Genomic DNA, 16,626 nt, shown 5'->3' on the forward strand with positions numbered 1-16,626 from the left:
ATCTTTCTTATTTAACAACTTTGAAATTTCTCTGACGTGTCAAGTTTGAGCATGGAGCAAATATTGTTTTCCATTTTTCTTTTCATTTCTTCCTGTTGACCGAATTATCTTATCATTCTGAGACGACTCTCTTTGGTCCTGGAAACCCGTCAGCCTCCGTGCGCTGTCTTTTAGAACATGCTGTAACTATTGTACAATAAATTACATGGCTTCACATAAATTGAATTTCCACATTATTTGAAAATATCAGAAGTATTATGCAATCTGGCATTGTTAAAGAAGAAAAAGCTGATGAAAAAGGACATCTGAAATTTATGTCTGTCAGTGGCTGTTTCTAAAAGTGCATACATTTTCTCAGTAATCAGTTTAAAAGATCAACAGCAGAAGTTCCAGCTTTTGAAATAATCATCCCGAATGTGGGCTACATTTATATGAAGGTTTTTGTCCCCAGATTAAACCCCCCTCCTTTTCTTTTTCTTTTCAGTAAACTACAACCCCTTTTTCTCTGCCTTTATGGTATATAATTTCACTACAGTATTATCAGTGAGGATTTAAATCCCTGCCTGCTTAAGCCTTGTCTAATCTTTTCATACCACATGTGGAGACGTTGTGAGTTATTATTTTGGCTCCTCGGGATGGTGTTAAGGCAGCTCGGCAGCAGAGGATAAGGCAGCGGAGCCACAGCTCCGTTCTCCTCCTCGCAGCCCCGACGAATTCAGGCCAGCTTCCTAAGCCATCTCTGCTTCGTGTGTTAGACGTAGTCGGTGAAGGAAAAGACGAATAGGGAGGCAGGCTGCGATGTCCCGAAGAGCCTCGGAGCACCCGGCTGTCGCTGCTGTGTAACGCACAGCCTGGAAACGCGACTTTTAGCATCTGTGCGCCAGCAAATCAGTTCAGCGCACACTTGCAGTTCAGCTCCTACCTGAGGATCTTCAAGGGCTTTATAAAGAATAATTACTGCATCCTTCTGAGGCAGGGAAGTATTATTACACCTACTTAAGAGACTCCCTGAAGGCCATCTGTGTTCCCATATGTCTGCAACCTCCTGGGCTGTAGCAAAGGAGCAAATCTGGGACCCCCCCGCGACTCCCCACCGAGGTGGCCAGGAGGGTTTCTGCTCCTGTGCACAGAGCCGCTGTGCAGCTCCCTCATGTTCAGAGGACTCAGCTCAAGGGCTTGGGCCAAAGATGCAACATTTTTCTCCCCTTGCTCTCAGTTATAAGGCTGTTTGTGTGAGCGGGGCAGCATCAGCTCTTCATTGCATGCTCCAGGCCCTGCCCTGTCCTGCAGAAAGACGTTCTGCTGCTCCTAGTTTTCCCCTTGGGATCCTTCTGCGCATCTCAGAGAAGCCAAGTGAGGAGAAGAGCGAGTAAAATCAGCAGCAACTTTCCTGGGGACATTTGGGAGCGATGACTGCAGGGCTCACTGGCTTTTTTGCCGTTAGGTTCCCAGCAGGGCATGGGTATCTCCGCACGTTCCTGTTTCCAGCAGAAAAAAGTAAACACAGTTGTGGGAGGGAAGTTGCCTTGCCCTGGCCGCTGGATTGGAAACCAGTGTTTCAGTGGGGGTAGATGAGGGGAGGTGTATATACCAGTATTCCTAAGGAATACATGAACCAGAGAGCTGATCCATTGGTCAAATCAGCATTTTCAGCATGGAAATCACATCATGGCGTTCTCTGTGATTGTAGGTAATCCTGTGTTTCTGTGAGACAGGTTATGACCACTGTAGCAGTAATGTTACTTCCTAATTTGTTTGTAATCCCCTTGCTGGGAGAAATTTCTCAGCTGACCATGCTAGGCTTTTTATTTTGAGGACTCGGGACATAGGTCCTTGTTTAAGCAGGTATTCAAACTTCTGGTTGACTTTCAGCAGGCAAACGTCCACCAGTTGGTCTCAGACAGATCTGTGGTTGGGCTTCTGCAGCAATAGAGCAACTGAGTGGTTACAGCGTTCCTCTAATGCATATATGCATATTACTAAGAGGACACAAGCAGTCGGGCTAATGTTCTCAAGACTCAGTGTCTTTCTTAGCTATTTAAATTGGCATCCAGATTTCCAGAGAAGCTGAATCCCTACATTTCCCTCTGAGATTGGAGCCTGCTAGATGCCCGTGCCATCCCTCTGCCTTCGTCCCTTACACTGACCCACCCTGACATGTGCCCAACCCATCCTGTCTCAACAGCACTGGTTGTGGCTGTTAGGTGCAGAAATATATAGAGTTGGGGTGGACTTGGGTGGTAAATGGGGCACCATACAGCAGCCAGAGCATGATCTTACATAGGAGACTGCTCGACTTTGGTTGAAATCACCGAGATCCACACTTGTCTAGATACTTTTGTAATTGCTTTTAATTCCCGTTACAGGCTGGTGTGTGTCTACGCTTAGAAATCAGTCCCTTTGTGATCTGAGAGCATCATTTTTTGTGGTTTTGGTGGGGAAACATTTTGTTTATTGCTTCCTGGCTGCACCTGAGACAAATAGCAGCGAGAACTGCCATCACGCTACATTAAAGCAATTGCACCAGAAGCTGCTCAAGTTTTTTTTCTCTACAAGTTTTGCTGTAGAGATAATATTCTTTGAAGCTATTAGTTGCACAGGGAGTGTTAAAAGGACATAGACAAAATTTCAACTACAGTCTACTTTAACAGACATTTCTTGTACAAATGTCAGAACTGCATAGAAAATTAAAAAGCCATTCAAATTAATGCTATGAAGTTTCACAGAAAAAGGCAAGGGGAGGCACAGATGTCTTTCAACCCCACGTAGATTGCCATTTCATCAAGCAGTAATGAGTTCCACGTATGTTGACCTTTGCAAATTCAGTTTGCAGAATAAACACGTGCTGGAGTAATTGAATTTTTTGAAGTCTTGTGTCAGACTCATCCAGTCGAGGCCCCAGTGCAGAGGCGATGGCAGTCGGCACCCCTTAGGAGGCTGGTGGGGTCCCAGGTCAGACGCGCGGCGTTTTATGGGACACCAGCACTGCCACCGCGTCCTCGTCAGCTGCTTGGGCTGTCCCTTTCCCTCGCACCCATGGTAGTGCTGTCACTAAAAATAGTGCTGAATTGCATTCCTGGTTTAAAGGGAAAAACCGTCTCGGAGTGCCCCGCGGCGTGCCGGGGGAAGGATTATTCCCCCCGCCGCGAGGAAGGCTTACGGGAACGCCGGGATCGATGCGGTGTCCGGTGCGGGGAGGTGATGGGTCAGCAGGCTTGTGCTCTTTACGTCTCCATCTGTCATTTTTATGACGTGGAGCATCTGCTTGTTTCCCAGGACATATGCTGTGCGGTCTTTTAAGGCTTTTGGTCAAGGGTGAAGTCGTCCTTGCTGGGGCGGGTGCTGCCCGGGTCCCCAGGTGCGGTGTAGCCCGTTCGCGGCAGATGTCCGGCGCTCCGGAGGCAGCCACGGTTGCGGAAAATCACCACCCCAAATTCAGTAGTTGCGTCGGCCGTGGCTGCCCTGTGCCGAGGAGAGCAGTCACCTTTAAGCAGCAGGATCTTCTATGATACGTGGAAGCCCAGCCTTTACCAGCGAGACCATTGAGAGATTTTTTGCCGTCTCATGATACTCAAGGTCTGGCTCAAACAACAGCAATGCGATGTTGTCAGAGACCTGTCAGGCACTGCAGTTAATTTATAAAGCCTCTCACCAAGGGTGGCTAGATCAGGGTTTTGGCAAAACAGAACTGAAAAATCGCCTTTCTCCAGCTCCAGTACAGACTGCAGTGGAAGTAAAAGAAACTCCTCCTGCAACCCATTCGCAAAGTGCTCCGAGTGCGGGAGCTTTGAAAAGCTTCCCTGGGCCCCAAAAATGTTGTGACATTTGCGTAGACCTGGTGGGCTCCCACAAGCAGCTGGTGATGTCCTGCAAGCCTGGGACACTTGGTTACCCCTGGCCTGGCCACGCTGCTTGTCAAATATGTGCCAGGTTCCCGTGCGGCGCGGTGGCCCTGCCCAGCCTGGGCCTCACTAGCTCCCACGCAGAAGAAATCAGTAACCTTAAAAAAAAAAAAAAAAAAAAGTCCGTAGCTAGTCCCACCTAATGAGGGTGTCGTGGGGCTGCGTGGGGCGTCTTCTGCGGCTGCAGTCTGTCCCCTGTCAGCTGTCACCGTGATGAACCGAGGACACGGCTCTCCTCGTCTCCATCCATCAGTCTACAACAACATTACATTTATTACTTTAAAGGAAAAACCCGTCTCTGTCCAAGTCTGCCGCCTCATCCTGCCAGGTTTTGTGCGTACAGAAAGATCTCCGGGATAGTGAAGGACTGCTTCCGCTTAGGACAGCCCGGGCTTGGAAAGACACGGGAGATGTTTGTCAATATATTAAAGAGACGGGCCAGGCGAAAATTTAAGCATCTCCAGTGTATTGCTTCGGTAGTGAATTTTTCTTGTCATTTGATGAAAGTGTGAAGCGGTACTGAAAAATGTGTTCTGTTGAGTCATTAATATCCTCCTCATTTGTGTGTATTCTTCCATAAGGGTTCAGTAAAATACACCCTGGGGTAACTTTATGCCATTCTTACATGGTTCTTTAATTTTATGAGTAATTTACATGGAGGGCTGGGGTGGGGGGAGACCTTCAATTGCTTTAGATTTTAATGAAACGTGTCTTTCCTTTGTGAAAGTTGGGGTAGGCATGAAGGCAAAAACAGCATTCTTGGTTTTTCTCCCTTACGTAGACTCCTGCTGCTGGCTTCCCAGCCGCTTAGTTTTTCCAAGCATTTTATTTTTTTTCTTCTTCCTTGGGAAAGGAACGTTTGCTTCTGGCTGGAGTGACTTTCCTGCTTTGCAATTAGAGCTTGTTGTTGTTTCTGTTTGTTGGGGTTTTTTTTCTTCAAGCAAATAACAGAGACGGGGAAGTGTATTTGAACTAGAGTTTTTTTATACCCCTGGTCCCGTCGTGGACGTGGTTGAGCAGTCAGGGGCTGCGGTCGCCGTGGCCGGGTGACGAGGGCGTTGCGTGGGCTGCTGCAGACCTCGAGCTCCCACGGTGCCCTTGCCCTGCTGGCTTCGGTGCTCCCTCGCGGGACAGAAAGGTGGGTTCGGACCCACGGATGCCTTTGTGTTACGGCTTTTGTCCTTTGTTTCCTGTGCTTTATTTTTTATACCAAGTTTCATTTCAGATGAAATAGAAATTATAAATTCCCATGCTGTTTTCTTCTTCAGAATCTGGTTAGCTTTAATGCCATGATTTTATTTATTTTCTTTCTGTTTTCCATTAAATTCCTAGTTTCTCTTGTGGAACAAAGTTCAGTATATTAAGCCAGATTCAGTGACTCCAGCAGCACTTACCAGCTGAATACGTATTTCTCTATGCATCACGGGGAGTCTGATTAAAACTGGCAGTTTACAAGAAGGAAATACAAGGAGGGATCTAAAAAGAGAAAAATGAAAAATTATTTTGTGCTGCTTCGTGGAGGCTTTGGGAAAACGTTTCAAAGAAGAGTAGAGAAAAATACTCTGAGCATCTCCTTCTTGAAGCCAGATTCTCACCTCCCTTTGAAGCACCAAAAAAAGTGACCAGGTGAGAGCGTGGTCAGTTCTTGCAGTATTTCTCCAAAATCCACCGAGATCAGATTCTTGCAGGTATTTAACCCATTGAAAAGTGAACCGGAGACCTCTCTGGTTTAAAAAAAAATCTCTGTATGGTAGCTCATAAATTCACTGGTTACACAGTGCAGGCTCAGGCTGAAGTTATTAAGCACTAAACTTAATAGTAATGCAAAATATTACGTTAATTAAAACAATTTTCCCGAAGCACCTATTAGTAAACTACTATTTAAACCTACCAGGAGGACTCAGCTGAGATGGGAGAAGCAGATCACCATGCTCCGCAGGCGTTTTCTCAGGAGCATCCTAAGCATGTGGTTGAGGAGGGCACGTTCTGGCTCAGCAAGAGCAGGAGGATTTGTTAGTGCGTTTGTAAACTAAGAGTTAGGTTAAAAAACAAAACCAAGAAGTAAAATTGTTTATTTTAAAATGTTCTTGGGTTCAGTTCCAAGTTGTTTGTGGTTCATCATTCATCTTAACTGAAACAATAGAATCTTTTTTTCTTTTTTAGACCAGCTCTACTTCTTCCTTTGAAAAGCATCAGTCTCATTAGGAACATGCATTGCTGTATTATTGCAATTAAAACCGAATATGAATGGCTGCATATCCTCTTTCTGAGACCTTTTTAAGTCTTGGTAGCCTCCGTTGCACAGAGCAAGGAAGTCAGTAGCTGAGGAGCGCAGGTCATCTCAGAAGCATGGTGTGACTTTGGTGGCCTTTGGTGAGGTGACTGTGTCCGGGGTGACCGATGGCACTGCTGCTTCTCCGTGCCACGGCGCAGAGCCACCTCGTCATGCTGAGGCCTTCCTCTAGGCCCCTCAAAGGTGTTTCCCAGGGGATTTTTAATAATTTTAAGCTAAATAATGTTTCCTGTTGATTCTAATAGATCTTTTTCTCTCCTCACAACCTCTGCACGTTTTTTGTGATCTTGCAAATTATTAGCTAAAAAAAAAAGTAGTATTTTTTTATTAGAAATATTTTTCTTTCTCTCTGGTTACTTCTTCTTTAAAACTATGTTGTGTTTTCCGTCTGTCGAGGCTGCGGCTGTGAGGAGGAGCCGGGTGTTTGGGTGCAGCCCCCTCTGCCTCCTGCGGGCACGGGCAGCCCCAGCCCCGGGTGCTCCCTGCAGCCGGGCGTGCAACCCCCCGAACCCCCCCGAGAGCCACCGGCAGGGTTTCCAGGTGGGACAGGGCCATGCCAGCTGGGCTCCCTCCTTCCTGTCTCCTCCCACCCTCGCCAAACCCCGGGGTGATGCTGGCACGCCACGGGGCCAGCCGGCTTTCTGCACGGACCCCTTCAGGGATGAGGTGAGATGTTGTCCAGAGCTGGTGGTAGTGCAGAGACATAACCTGTGCCTGACTTTCAGTAAGGGCAACATGTTGCGCGTGGACACCGTCATCTCTCTGTGAGGTGGTTTCTTCCATAGCTTCATCCTGGCAGGGCTTGTGGTGGAACACCTCTCCGCAGCGTTGGGCATAAGGTGTCGGGGTGGTGGCGGTGAAGGGAGGACCAGGGACCCTGGGCCAGGCCCTGGCATTCTGCGCCGGGGAAAAACACTTCTACTACAGCTTGGGGAGACCTTGGAGACTCACTGGACCTAAACGAGCTGCCTCTGTGAGACGGAGAAAGAGTCCCTCCTGCTCGACACCGAAAGCTTCAGGTGTTCTCCTTAGCAGGATATTTGTGATTGAAGATGCCAATTTAAAGACATGTTGAGTGTAACAAGTAGGGCAAGAGCCAGAAGTTGGTGGTTCACAAGAAATGATGGAGCTGGGTTCTCTGGTGGCACTCTGACGTACGGCGAAAACAATAATTATGGCTTGTTTTGGTTTTTCATTGGTTGTAATGGAACAATACATTTCATCCTGACTTCAGTTCTGTAAAACTTTGGTGAAAAGCTTACATTGTAAGCAGGGGATGTCATTTTAGAAATTATTTGGAAAAAGAAATATCAAAATATTTAATTTCAGTGATGACAGTACTGGATGTTTTAGCATTATGGACATATTTTGCTTCATTTCTCATTCTAAGCAAAAATTGTCACCCAAGTCTTTTCCAAACCTTTTGATTTGTGTGAAGAACATGTTTACCAGAAATGATCTGTTTTAGTGAAAAAATTCCAAAAGCTTTAAGTGAAAAGTCTCCATTTCTGAGGTTTGGCTATCTCATGCACCCCCTTCCTTTTAGTGGTTCATGGAGGTGGTTGATGTGAAGAAGTGAGCAGCTGTTGTCTAATCTTTTATTTTTTAAAAAAATAAGCTGCACTGGGTAGCTGTATGTTGTAATTCTGCTTCAGATTTGCTGAGATGCAGCAGCACCATTATGCCAAATAAAATGCTTTGCTTTGACTGATTTGCAGAGAAGGGGTAAAGAATTAAAACCACTTTTATATGGAAAAAAAACCAGATGAGCGTATCTTAATCAAATATGCAAATTGAGGTATTTCATCATTTGCATGAAATATCCATATTTATAGATCACTGATGCAAACGGTAGCACAGAGGCCAGGTGGCTCTGCCGGGATGTGCCGTAAACCGTCCGCGGTGCGGGAAAGGCAGCGTGCCTTGCCGAGGAGAGGGCAGCCTTCGCTTCCGAACGGGCACCGCAGGATAGCTCGTAATGACGATGATGTCTTGCCAGCATGAAATACTCTGCAGTTGAAAGCTATTTCAGGCCATGCTCAATTTCTTTCCGTTGTCGTTAACGTCCACCAAGGGATCTTTTTGATTCAATAGTCCTTGAGCAGCGTGGCCATGTACTTAACTTGCTACTGGTGAGACACAATCTGGCAGGATTTGGCCATTGCTCTACTTCTCTTCTCCCACAGTGTCTCATGCTTCTCTGTGCAGGAGCACTGGAGATCCACCTTACGGAGAATCATCCACAAATCTGCTGAGCCACAGACCCCTGGAATATACTCGTCTCCCTACAGCTTTCCTAAAGCAATGGCAATCGGGGACAGTGATAGCAAATTTTTTACCTTATAACACTGGAAATGAATTAAACTTCACTGAGACTGATGCACTGGGAAAAGACCTGTTCAGTGCCTCCAACTGATGCAAAGCAACCAAATTTCCCTGAATGTTGGTGCAAAGTTCTTCTCAGCCTTTTTGATCATAATCCAAACTATCTGTTTAAACAGTGTTAGATGTTACCTGTATTACAGTCGTGTGTAGAGACAGAAAGGAAAATCAAGACTGTGCTATGCCTTGTACAAATTCAAAGGAGGGGCTGGACCCAAGACCGAATATGGACCATTGGCCTTTTTGAAATGAGCCATCCGTGGGATGTCTGAGCCCATCACTTTGTCACAGAGGTGCTTTTTTTGCCTAATAGTTAGCTCCCACCGGGGATGTAGGTGCTGCTGTTGCCAATCCAGAGTTCCTGCAGGGTTTTGCAGGGATCAAGGAGCCTTGCCAGAATGAGTCTGGTCATCTGCAGAAGCCGTAATGCAAGCGCCATGCTATATATAAGGTCAAAGAAGAGACATCTTGTAAACAGGCTGCTGCCACCGAGCATTTTTAAAATAGCGGCTTTGGACTTTGGGATATGAATTCTGTGTCAATCCTGTCTGACGTGCATTCATCTTTGTTTTATCTGGACCTTTCTCCCTACCCCAGAAATCTTGCAATATAAATAGGTAAGATAAAGAATGGGTAGGAGATATATTATTATGCCATTTTATAGGAAGGAAATTGAAGCATAAAAGCATTACATTATTTATTCAGGCTCCCTCTGGAAGTCTGCACAAGAGCCAGGATTGCTGTAACCCGTCTTTCTTTGAACTTTCTCAAAATAAAAGGTTGGGATTCTGGCTCTATTGAAATCAATAGGAGATGCTTTTTATTTCCGTGGATGCTGTCATTTCTCGTAAGTGCTTAGCAGGGCCTCCAGCCGGTGTAAGTGTTCTTCCATTCAGAGAGGTTTCCCTTCTGTTTTTCAGACCTCAAACAAATGGGAGGCATGTTTGGACACAGAGAAGCAGATAGACTTTGCAAGAAAAGCTTGTTTTCTGAATGAATTTACCTCATTGGCTGCAGCCTATTTCTTCATTGATGGCATCTTATCATCTTAGTGTTTGTGTTTGCACCCCATATTGGCTATCAGATAAATTATTGATGCTAGAGAATTGTTCATAAGTTTTGATTCTTCTTAGATTTTCTCCGCAGTACAGATGGTCACAGCAGGCTTACTCCTCCCTCCGTATACGGTCTTGTGGCTTTCCTGCCCCAAGGGCAGCTGTTGATGCTGTGCAAGAAACTGTTTCACGTATTTCTCTCTGAGTCTAGTAGCAGGACTAATGGCCAATAAATTCCTCAAAACAGTTCAATTCCTACAGTCAGGGCAAAATTCAGAACTGCACATTGTGAGGTATGCTGAATATTTTTGAAAATCTGTCAATAAGCAAGAGAATGGAAATGCTGGGTACTGAAGATACTTTTTAATGTCTCCTTGTTAATTAAGAACCTGCACAGGAGCTGAGCTTCATCTACCTCTGCCACTCTTTTACGCTTACCTGGTCAAGCATTTATTTGTGGAGAAGATGACACTGTGCCCCCATCTGCATCTTGTTCCAGATTTTCCAGAACTTCCTTTCCAAAGAGGTAGTTTCCCTCCCAAAAAAGGCTTGGCTTCTATTTTGGTTTAATGTCTTCTTCTGTCACAAGTCTACGGAATGACTCTGAGCAGGCCAGTGACACTTGGACATCCTATGTGCAATGTTTAGAAATAAGATATGGGTGATTCCTCTTACAGCTGTTCTGAGGATCCATAGTAATGTCCATAAAGCGCTGAGATCTGTGCGAGGTTACAGTGGGAAGAGAGGAAATACTAATCAATTCCATATCTAAGTCTGTACCTTTCTCACTAAAAATATCCTACATAAAAAATACGCTTTGTACGTCACCTTGCTTTACCTGTACTTATGAAGTTGTGTCGTCCCTGGAAATCCAAGAAAGCTGCTGAATGAACAGTAAAAAATTTTGTCCTCCGGGGGAAGTCAGGGAAGGCAAACAGAGAAAGACATTTTCGCAAGGAGGATGCTTTGCTGCAGCATGAGTTGTGCTCCAGTGAGGAATGTTGTTTGTGAAACCTCAATGAAGAGAAGTAATTTCCTGGAAATTGTTGTCCTTCAAATAGGTCAAAAATATAGCCAGACAAGGTCTGTGTATTCCCATCCAGTTCTCTAATTGTCCTGAAACAAATACAGCCTTCTTTGCAGGTGTTTTCAGGGCACCATCACTAGGAAAACCAAAAAATAGTGAACTGTCAGACCACAGATCCCCCTGGGTTGACAGTAGTGTGAGGAAGGCTCGGCGTGACCCCTCTTGCTGCCGTCTGTGTTGTACCTGTGTTGTTGCACTCTGCGTCTGCGCTCGGGGATCTCTGGCCGCGCACAGATCCCTTGAGTTGTCCATCACACCCGTTCCTCTCCCCGAGCTTTGGAGGCCTCTGCCCATCTCTGCCTCCAAGTCCAGTTGCTCCTTTCCCAGGCTCCTGAGAACGGGTCCCAGTGGATGGATGGAGGAAGAAGATGCGTTTCCAGGCCTCCTGTTGGGAGGCAGTAAAGAAGGCCCTGCGGAGGCAATTTCCCTTCATTGCATCATTCAGAACTGATCCACTGGCATGATTTGGTGACACAAAACCTGGTCCCCATGTCCGTAGCAAACTGGAGGATATTAGATTAACGCATCTGTCTGTGGCATACAGCTGGGCGCTGTGTGAATAGATACAGGGTAAACTAATGAAAACCAGAAGATCCTTTGAAAATATAAATGACAGCTCCTTCCAGAACCTGCGTCCTACACCAGCTCTCGTGGACAGCACCGGAGGCATCCGGAGTGGTCCTGCCAGACAGCTGTCATGTCTCCTAACCACGCACAGTGCAGGCAGCGGTGTTTCGTTAAGTTAATAATTACCCTGCCTGCAGGCTTTCTGCAGTCGCATCCTTCCGTGCGGCATGGCACCAGATTTTAATGAAATATCGTTAAAGCTGTTAACTACAGAGAAGGGGGGGGGATCAAAGACATAATCAAAGCATGCACTCTGTTATCAATAACTGCAAGTGGCTTCATAAATGTTTTACATTCAAAATGTTTTTGGTGAAGATCAGCACAGAACTGGCTGTTTAAAAGAAAAGTGAAGTGTAATAACAAGAACATTTTAATCATTGCATGTCATTATAGCGAATGAATCAGGAGGAAAAAATGTTTTAAAAGAGCAGCTTTCATAAAGGAAATGGCTAGCTTGGCACAGAGTTTGAGACCAAGGAAATAGAAGTCAGAATTAAGAGGCATGAGATGGGATGATGATTGTTTATTTTTAGTACGGTGCTGCAGAGAAGAGAAGGAAGCAGAGAGTGAGGTGAGTCTGGCTTAGTGAATCCAGGCAGGGCAAGGACAGACCCAGCATCTTCCAGGCCACTGTGTAAAATCAGCTTGTGCTAAGTAGGATGGTAAAATCAAGCCTGTAGTTGGGCTAAAATAGTTTAAAAAGACAGGGTGGATAGCTTTTCACTTAGGTTACAGAGTCAAGATGCTAATCTCAAGCTGCTATGTCTATGATACTGCTTTAAAAAAATGAGTAGGGATAACTGGTTTTATTTTCCTTATAAAAGCTTGGTGGGGAGTGTTCTCTCCTAGGAAGGTTTAATGTGGAGGTTTAATACCCTCTTCTTTAAATGCCCCCTTCTCTCTGAAGGGATTCAGTGCACAAACACTGAATGATGCTCTCTGTATTGGAGCATCCTGGCCATGGAGCTGGAGGTTCATCTGGACGGGTGCATCTCCACTCTCACCCTCGAACGTGGAGCACGAGGCAGCAGAAGTCAAGACCCCTGGGACCAGAGGGAGAGAAAGCAAGTAGGCTTGTTGATCCTTTCACCGCATATTTGGGCGTTCAACTTCGAGGAGGTGTTTTGGCCTCTGCTTTCTTGTCCAAGGGCTGCAGTACCTACTTATGCATCAATGAACCTTAGACCCGAGACTGCAGCCCATCAGTGATTTTGAATGAAAGGTCGGTGTCTTGTGCTAGAGCTAAATGCAATGTTCTTGATGTGTAGTTAACCCTGCACGTGCCGGAGAGGTCCCTCGAGGAGTTTAGGTGCTTCTCCCCTGGACTCTAGCAGGGCTGAGGTCCGAGCTGGGCATGGCAGTCCTGGGTATGTACAGAAGGCAGAATTTCAGAAACTTAAGAAAATTTCAGGCTTGACAGGGATATTTAGCATGTTGAGGCAGTTGCCAAGCAATTTTTGATGTAGTTGCCCACAGTCCTATTTTAGGCACTTGCATCTTTGTTATATCTTATTAACTGTTATTATCAAAATGTTACGTGAAGAATAGCAAAGAAGAAATCAATGCAAGAAGAGCGAAGCCTCGTAAGGGTAGAAACTGTGTTCCTGCACATTGCAAGGCCAAGCTGACTACAGGCACATCGGATTTTACGCGGCTGAAATCAGCGGTCCCAGTACCAGCGTCCCTGAAGAAGGGGGTGCGTTCCCTGCAGTGGCTTTTGGACACCTACAGCAAATCAAACCTATGGACCCTGCAAAGAGCACGCTTACAGCACCGCGTGCATGCAGCTGCTTACCCCCGCGCGGCAGGATCGGGCGCCCTGAGCGACAGCTAACGTTAGTAATTACACAAAGGCAGTTAATGTGCATTTCTAGAATCGACACTGAAAAAAAAGTAAAGCGTTTGAGCATTTCTGGCTTGGGGCCTGATTGCCTTTCCTGCTGCTGAATAGGGGTAATTCCACCGAGTGGCACAATGTCATAAAACTGGTGTTTGTGAGAGTAGCATCAAACTCTTTGTGAGCAGTTGCCGTAGCTCGTGTTTCGGGAAAAGTCCAACGTGCTTGGACCGGCCTCTGTGGGGAGCAGGAGGACACTCTCAGAGGAACGGAGGTTTCTGGAATATATTTAAGCCTCATAAGAACAAGAGAACTTGCCATTCTTCTGTCCGTCCTCCTTCTTCTTTTCTTTCTGCTTAGAGAAGGCTGCTGTTGGTTGGAGAAGACTGACTTTTATAAGAAACACAGTTTAATATCTTGTTTTAATGGAATGTAAAACTGTCCTACAGCCTCTCTGCTCTTTGAAAAAAGTATTTAGGAAAACGATTTAAAACTTAATGCCAATTTTCACTAGATTATTATTTGACAGAGGGGATCAGGAGAGATTATTAAATGCTTTGCGCTGAAAATATTGAGAATTAAAGCACATTAGAGTGCCTGTCGGAAATACTGAAATGCAATGAAAGGGAAAGCTGGAGGAAGAAAATAAAAATATTTTAAATAAGCGTGTCTATGGTACAGCTAAGCCTGAGATGATGGGTGATGAAAGGCTCTGCGTGTTGTCGATGCCCCGTTTGGGAGCCTCTCGGTGATTCGTAGCTCTGCAGCCGGCGTTCTGCGCGGAGGGACCGAGCAGCGGAGCACGGGGGCAGGTGCCCTTTGCCTTTCCCTCTCGCAAAACAGTTCCAGATTTACAAAAGAGAGCTGTTATTGTAAAACCAGCTGGTAACGTGGATGTAACTTTGCAAAAGCCTGTTGTAGGAGTTGTAATTCTGTTATCTGCCAGCTGCACAATAGCTCCCCAGTTTGTTTTGTGCCTTGGCATGCTCGCTGTTGAAAATAGAAAGGTGCTATTCTGCGTTAGATTTTCAGAAATCACGTTCTGCTTGACCTGCGTGTGTTTGCCACGGTTACCACCCTTTCTCTCATCCAGGTTTGCCTGAGTTCACGGTGAAGGCGCAGGGAGTCTCCTCGCCGGAGCTGGGCCCCCGGCGGGAGCCGCGTCCCGGCAGCAGCCGCGGGAGCCCTGCGCATCTCTGACGGCTTTTAGCTCTTTGGTTTAATAACTGGTTTAAGCCGACAGCGAAAGCATGATATAGCTGGTGTGCAATAATTCACATGCACAGTGAAACTGGAGCACGGGAAGATACGGTGTGCGTAACAAGCGGTGGCCGAGTGTTGTTGCTTTAGCAGTTGTAACGGGGCGGTTTGCGCTGCCATTTGAGGAGGACTTACAGGTTTCTTCACTCACCATCGTCATCTTGTGTCTGAACAACCTAAATTTTGCATTTCAAAATGATCTCTGCTTAAGACCTAACTTGTCATGCTGTTATATTTCAGAACTAATCAGACCAGTTAACAATTTCAAGGAATGGATATTTTAATGCATTCGTTGTAGTTGCTTGGTTTATAAGATGACTTTGTAAGGGTCCCGTCTTTTGGGTAAGTGCTGGATGTTGTACAAACACAGGAAAATTATTTAAGAGCAAAACTGGAATTAGGTTTTAATATCAGAGCTTATACTCCTGAGGCGTAACTTTTAAGGCCAGATGTGGATTTCCGAATTGTAGACTGGTTCACGTTGGATGACGGGAGGTCTCCAGCCCGGCCTCCTGCTCGGAGCGGGACAGCTCTGGTTCAGAGCCGGCTGCTCCGGGCTGAGCAGTATGATTTCGTGGGATCAAACCTGTGGCTTTGCTCCGTGCTGACCTGTTTCTGCGACCCTCGTGGCTCCCTGGGAGCCGTGGAGGAGGCCACGTTCAGCACACTGCTCGCTGGCAGAGCTTTCCGCCCTTGCGCATACCTGTGTGGTTTTTTTCAAGTTTGTTGGTTTGTGCTGGTAAAGTGCTGTTCCCACGGATGCTGCTCTTTTGGGGATGGTGAGAGAGTGGTTTCCCTGCTTTTTCCATGGGGTGTCTTCACCTGGATCTGCAGCGTATCGACCATTTGTCTTGAGAGCATGAACCTATTGCTTGCATTAGAAGTTCGTACTAATTATTTCTAATTTTTGAGATGAAATGCAGCCCCTGAGGCAAAAGCACGGAGAATTAGCCTTGACGTAACAATCCTTTCAAATATTTCATATGTTTGTGGCACCAAATCTGCAGCAGAGTCCTCTGCAGCAGAGTTTCCGAGGCTTTGGCATCCCTCCCGTATCTCACTCCGCCAGCTTTACTTGGCGTCCCCCCTTCTGAAGCGTACCTACCTCTCGGGAGCATCGAGATGGTTTGGGGCTGAGCAGTTCCAGGAGGTGGGTGCGTTTTGGGGAAGGCCGCGTGGGCCGGGTGGTGCGTTGGGGCCTGGAGAGCGAATCGATGGTGCAGGAGCAGAGCTTTTACTCAGCCGATTTCTTTTTACGCAGTGCAAGTTCCAGGGCCGGTGGAAAACCTGCGGGCTGTATCTACCTCACCTACCTCGATCCTCGTTTCCTGGGATCCCCCTGCCTATGCAAATGGCCCGATTCAAGGTTACCGGCTCTTCTGCACCGAGACCGCGACTGGAAAAGAGCAGGTGAGCGGGGGCCGGAGCAGCTCTGCTCTTCCTTTGGGGATGTACGAGCCTTCGCTTCCAAAAAACACATCGGCAGGTTGGAGGGGAAGGAGAGGAAGTGTCCAAACAACAACCACGGCTTAGGAATTTAAAACCTATTGACGGTGGAAATTTGTGTGCTTTGACGAATTTGATGTATATCCCATCAGGTCTCCAGAGCGCTGTAAAGGCTGGAAACACGAGGATTTGTATTTGCAGACTAGGCAAATGTTACACAGACCTGGTAATAACGGAGAGAGACCCTGGCTGTTGCCTTTATGGTGCCACAGTCCACGAGACCCTCCAGGAAGGAGATCGGCCCACTCAACTGCAGTCACGTAGCAGCAAAGTTTAGACCAAATAACTTTACACCAGTATTAAACAGGTTTGGGAGGTAGAAGAGGCAGTGTACTGTATGTTAACCATTCCTCAGCTTTACACCAAAATTTGAAAATAATGCCAAGTGCCATTTCAAGACCCTTTAGATTTTCCGGTTTATGTTGTGCAAAACTGTGAAGACGTTGATGGAAGTTTGTACATGTGATCCCTGGAGAAGGTGTTTTTTAGTTGATTCTTGTACTGTCTCTCAAGGCTATGGTACAAATGTAAAATAATACAAATCCAGACTAGGAATGATGCATTTTCTCTCCAGATTGAAAGTGCTAATAGTAAACTTCCTTCTGATGCTGTGCATTTAATTTTGGCCCTAATTTTGTGATAAGAATATGCCTTTGTGTGGCAAACAAGTGAGGAAG

General features: G+C 46.2%; 1 protein-coding gene across 4 annotated transcripts in view; it reads left to right on the forward strand.

Annotated features, from left to right (window-relative positions):
- LOC112994481 (netrin receptor DCC) overlaps nt 1-16,626 on the forward strand; it is a 547,074-nt gene that overhangs the window by 371,736 nt on the left and 158,712 nt on the right. For all 4 annotated transcript variants that reach the window (XM_026118858.2, XM_026118859.2, XM_064499826.1 and 1 more), the window contains exon 10: nt 15,705-15,853. In XM_026118858.2, coding sequence (XP_025974643.2) covers nt 15,705-15,853 — 149 coding nt within the window. The remainder of the gene's footprint in view (nt 1-15,704; nt 15,854-16,626) is intronic.

This window comes from Dromaius novaehollandiae, chromosome W, assembly GCF_036370855.1.
Source record: "Dromaius novaehollandiae isolate bDroNov1 chromosome W, bDroNov1.hap1, whole genome shotgun sequence".
Taxonomy (NCBI): Eukaryota; Metazoa; Chordata; class Aves; order Casuariiformes; family Dromaiidae; genus Dromaius; species Dromaius novaehollandiae.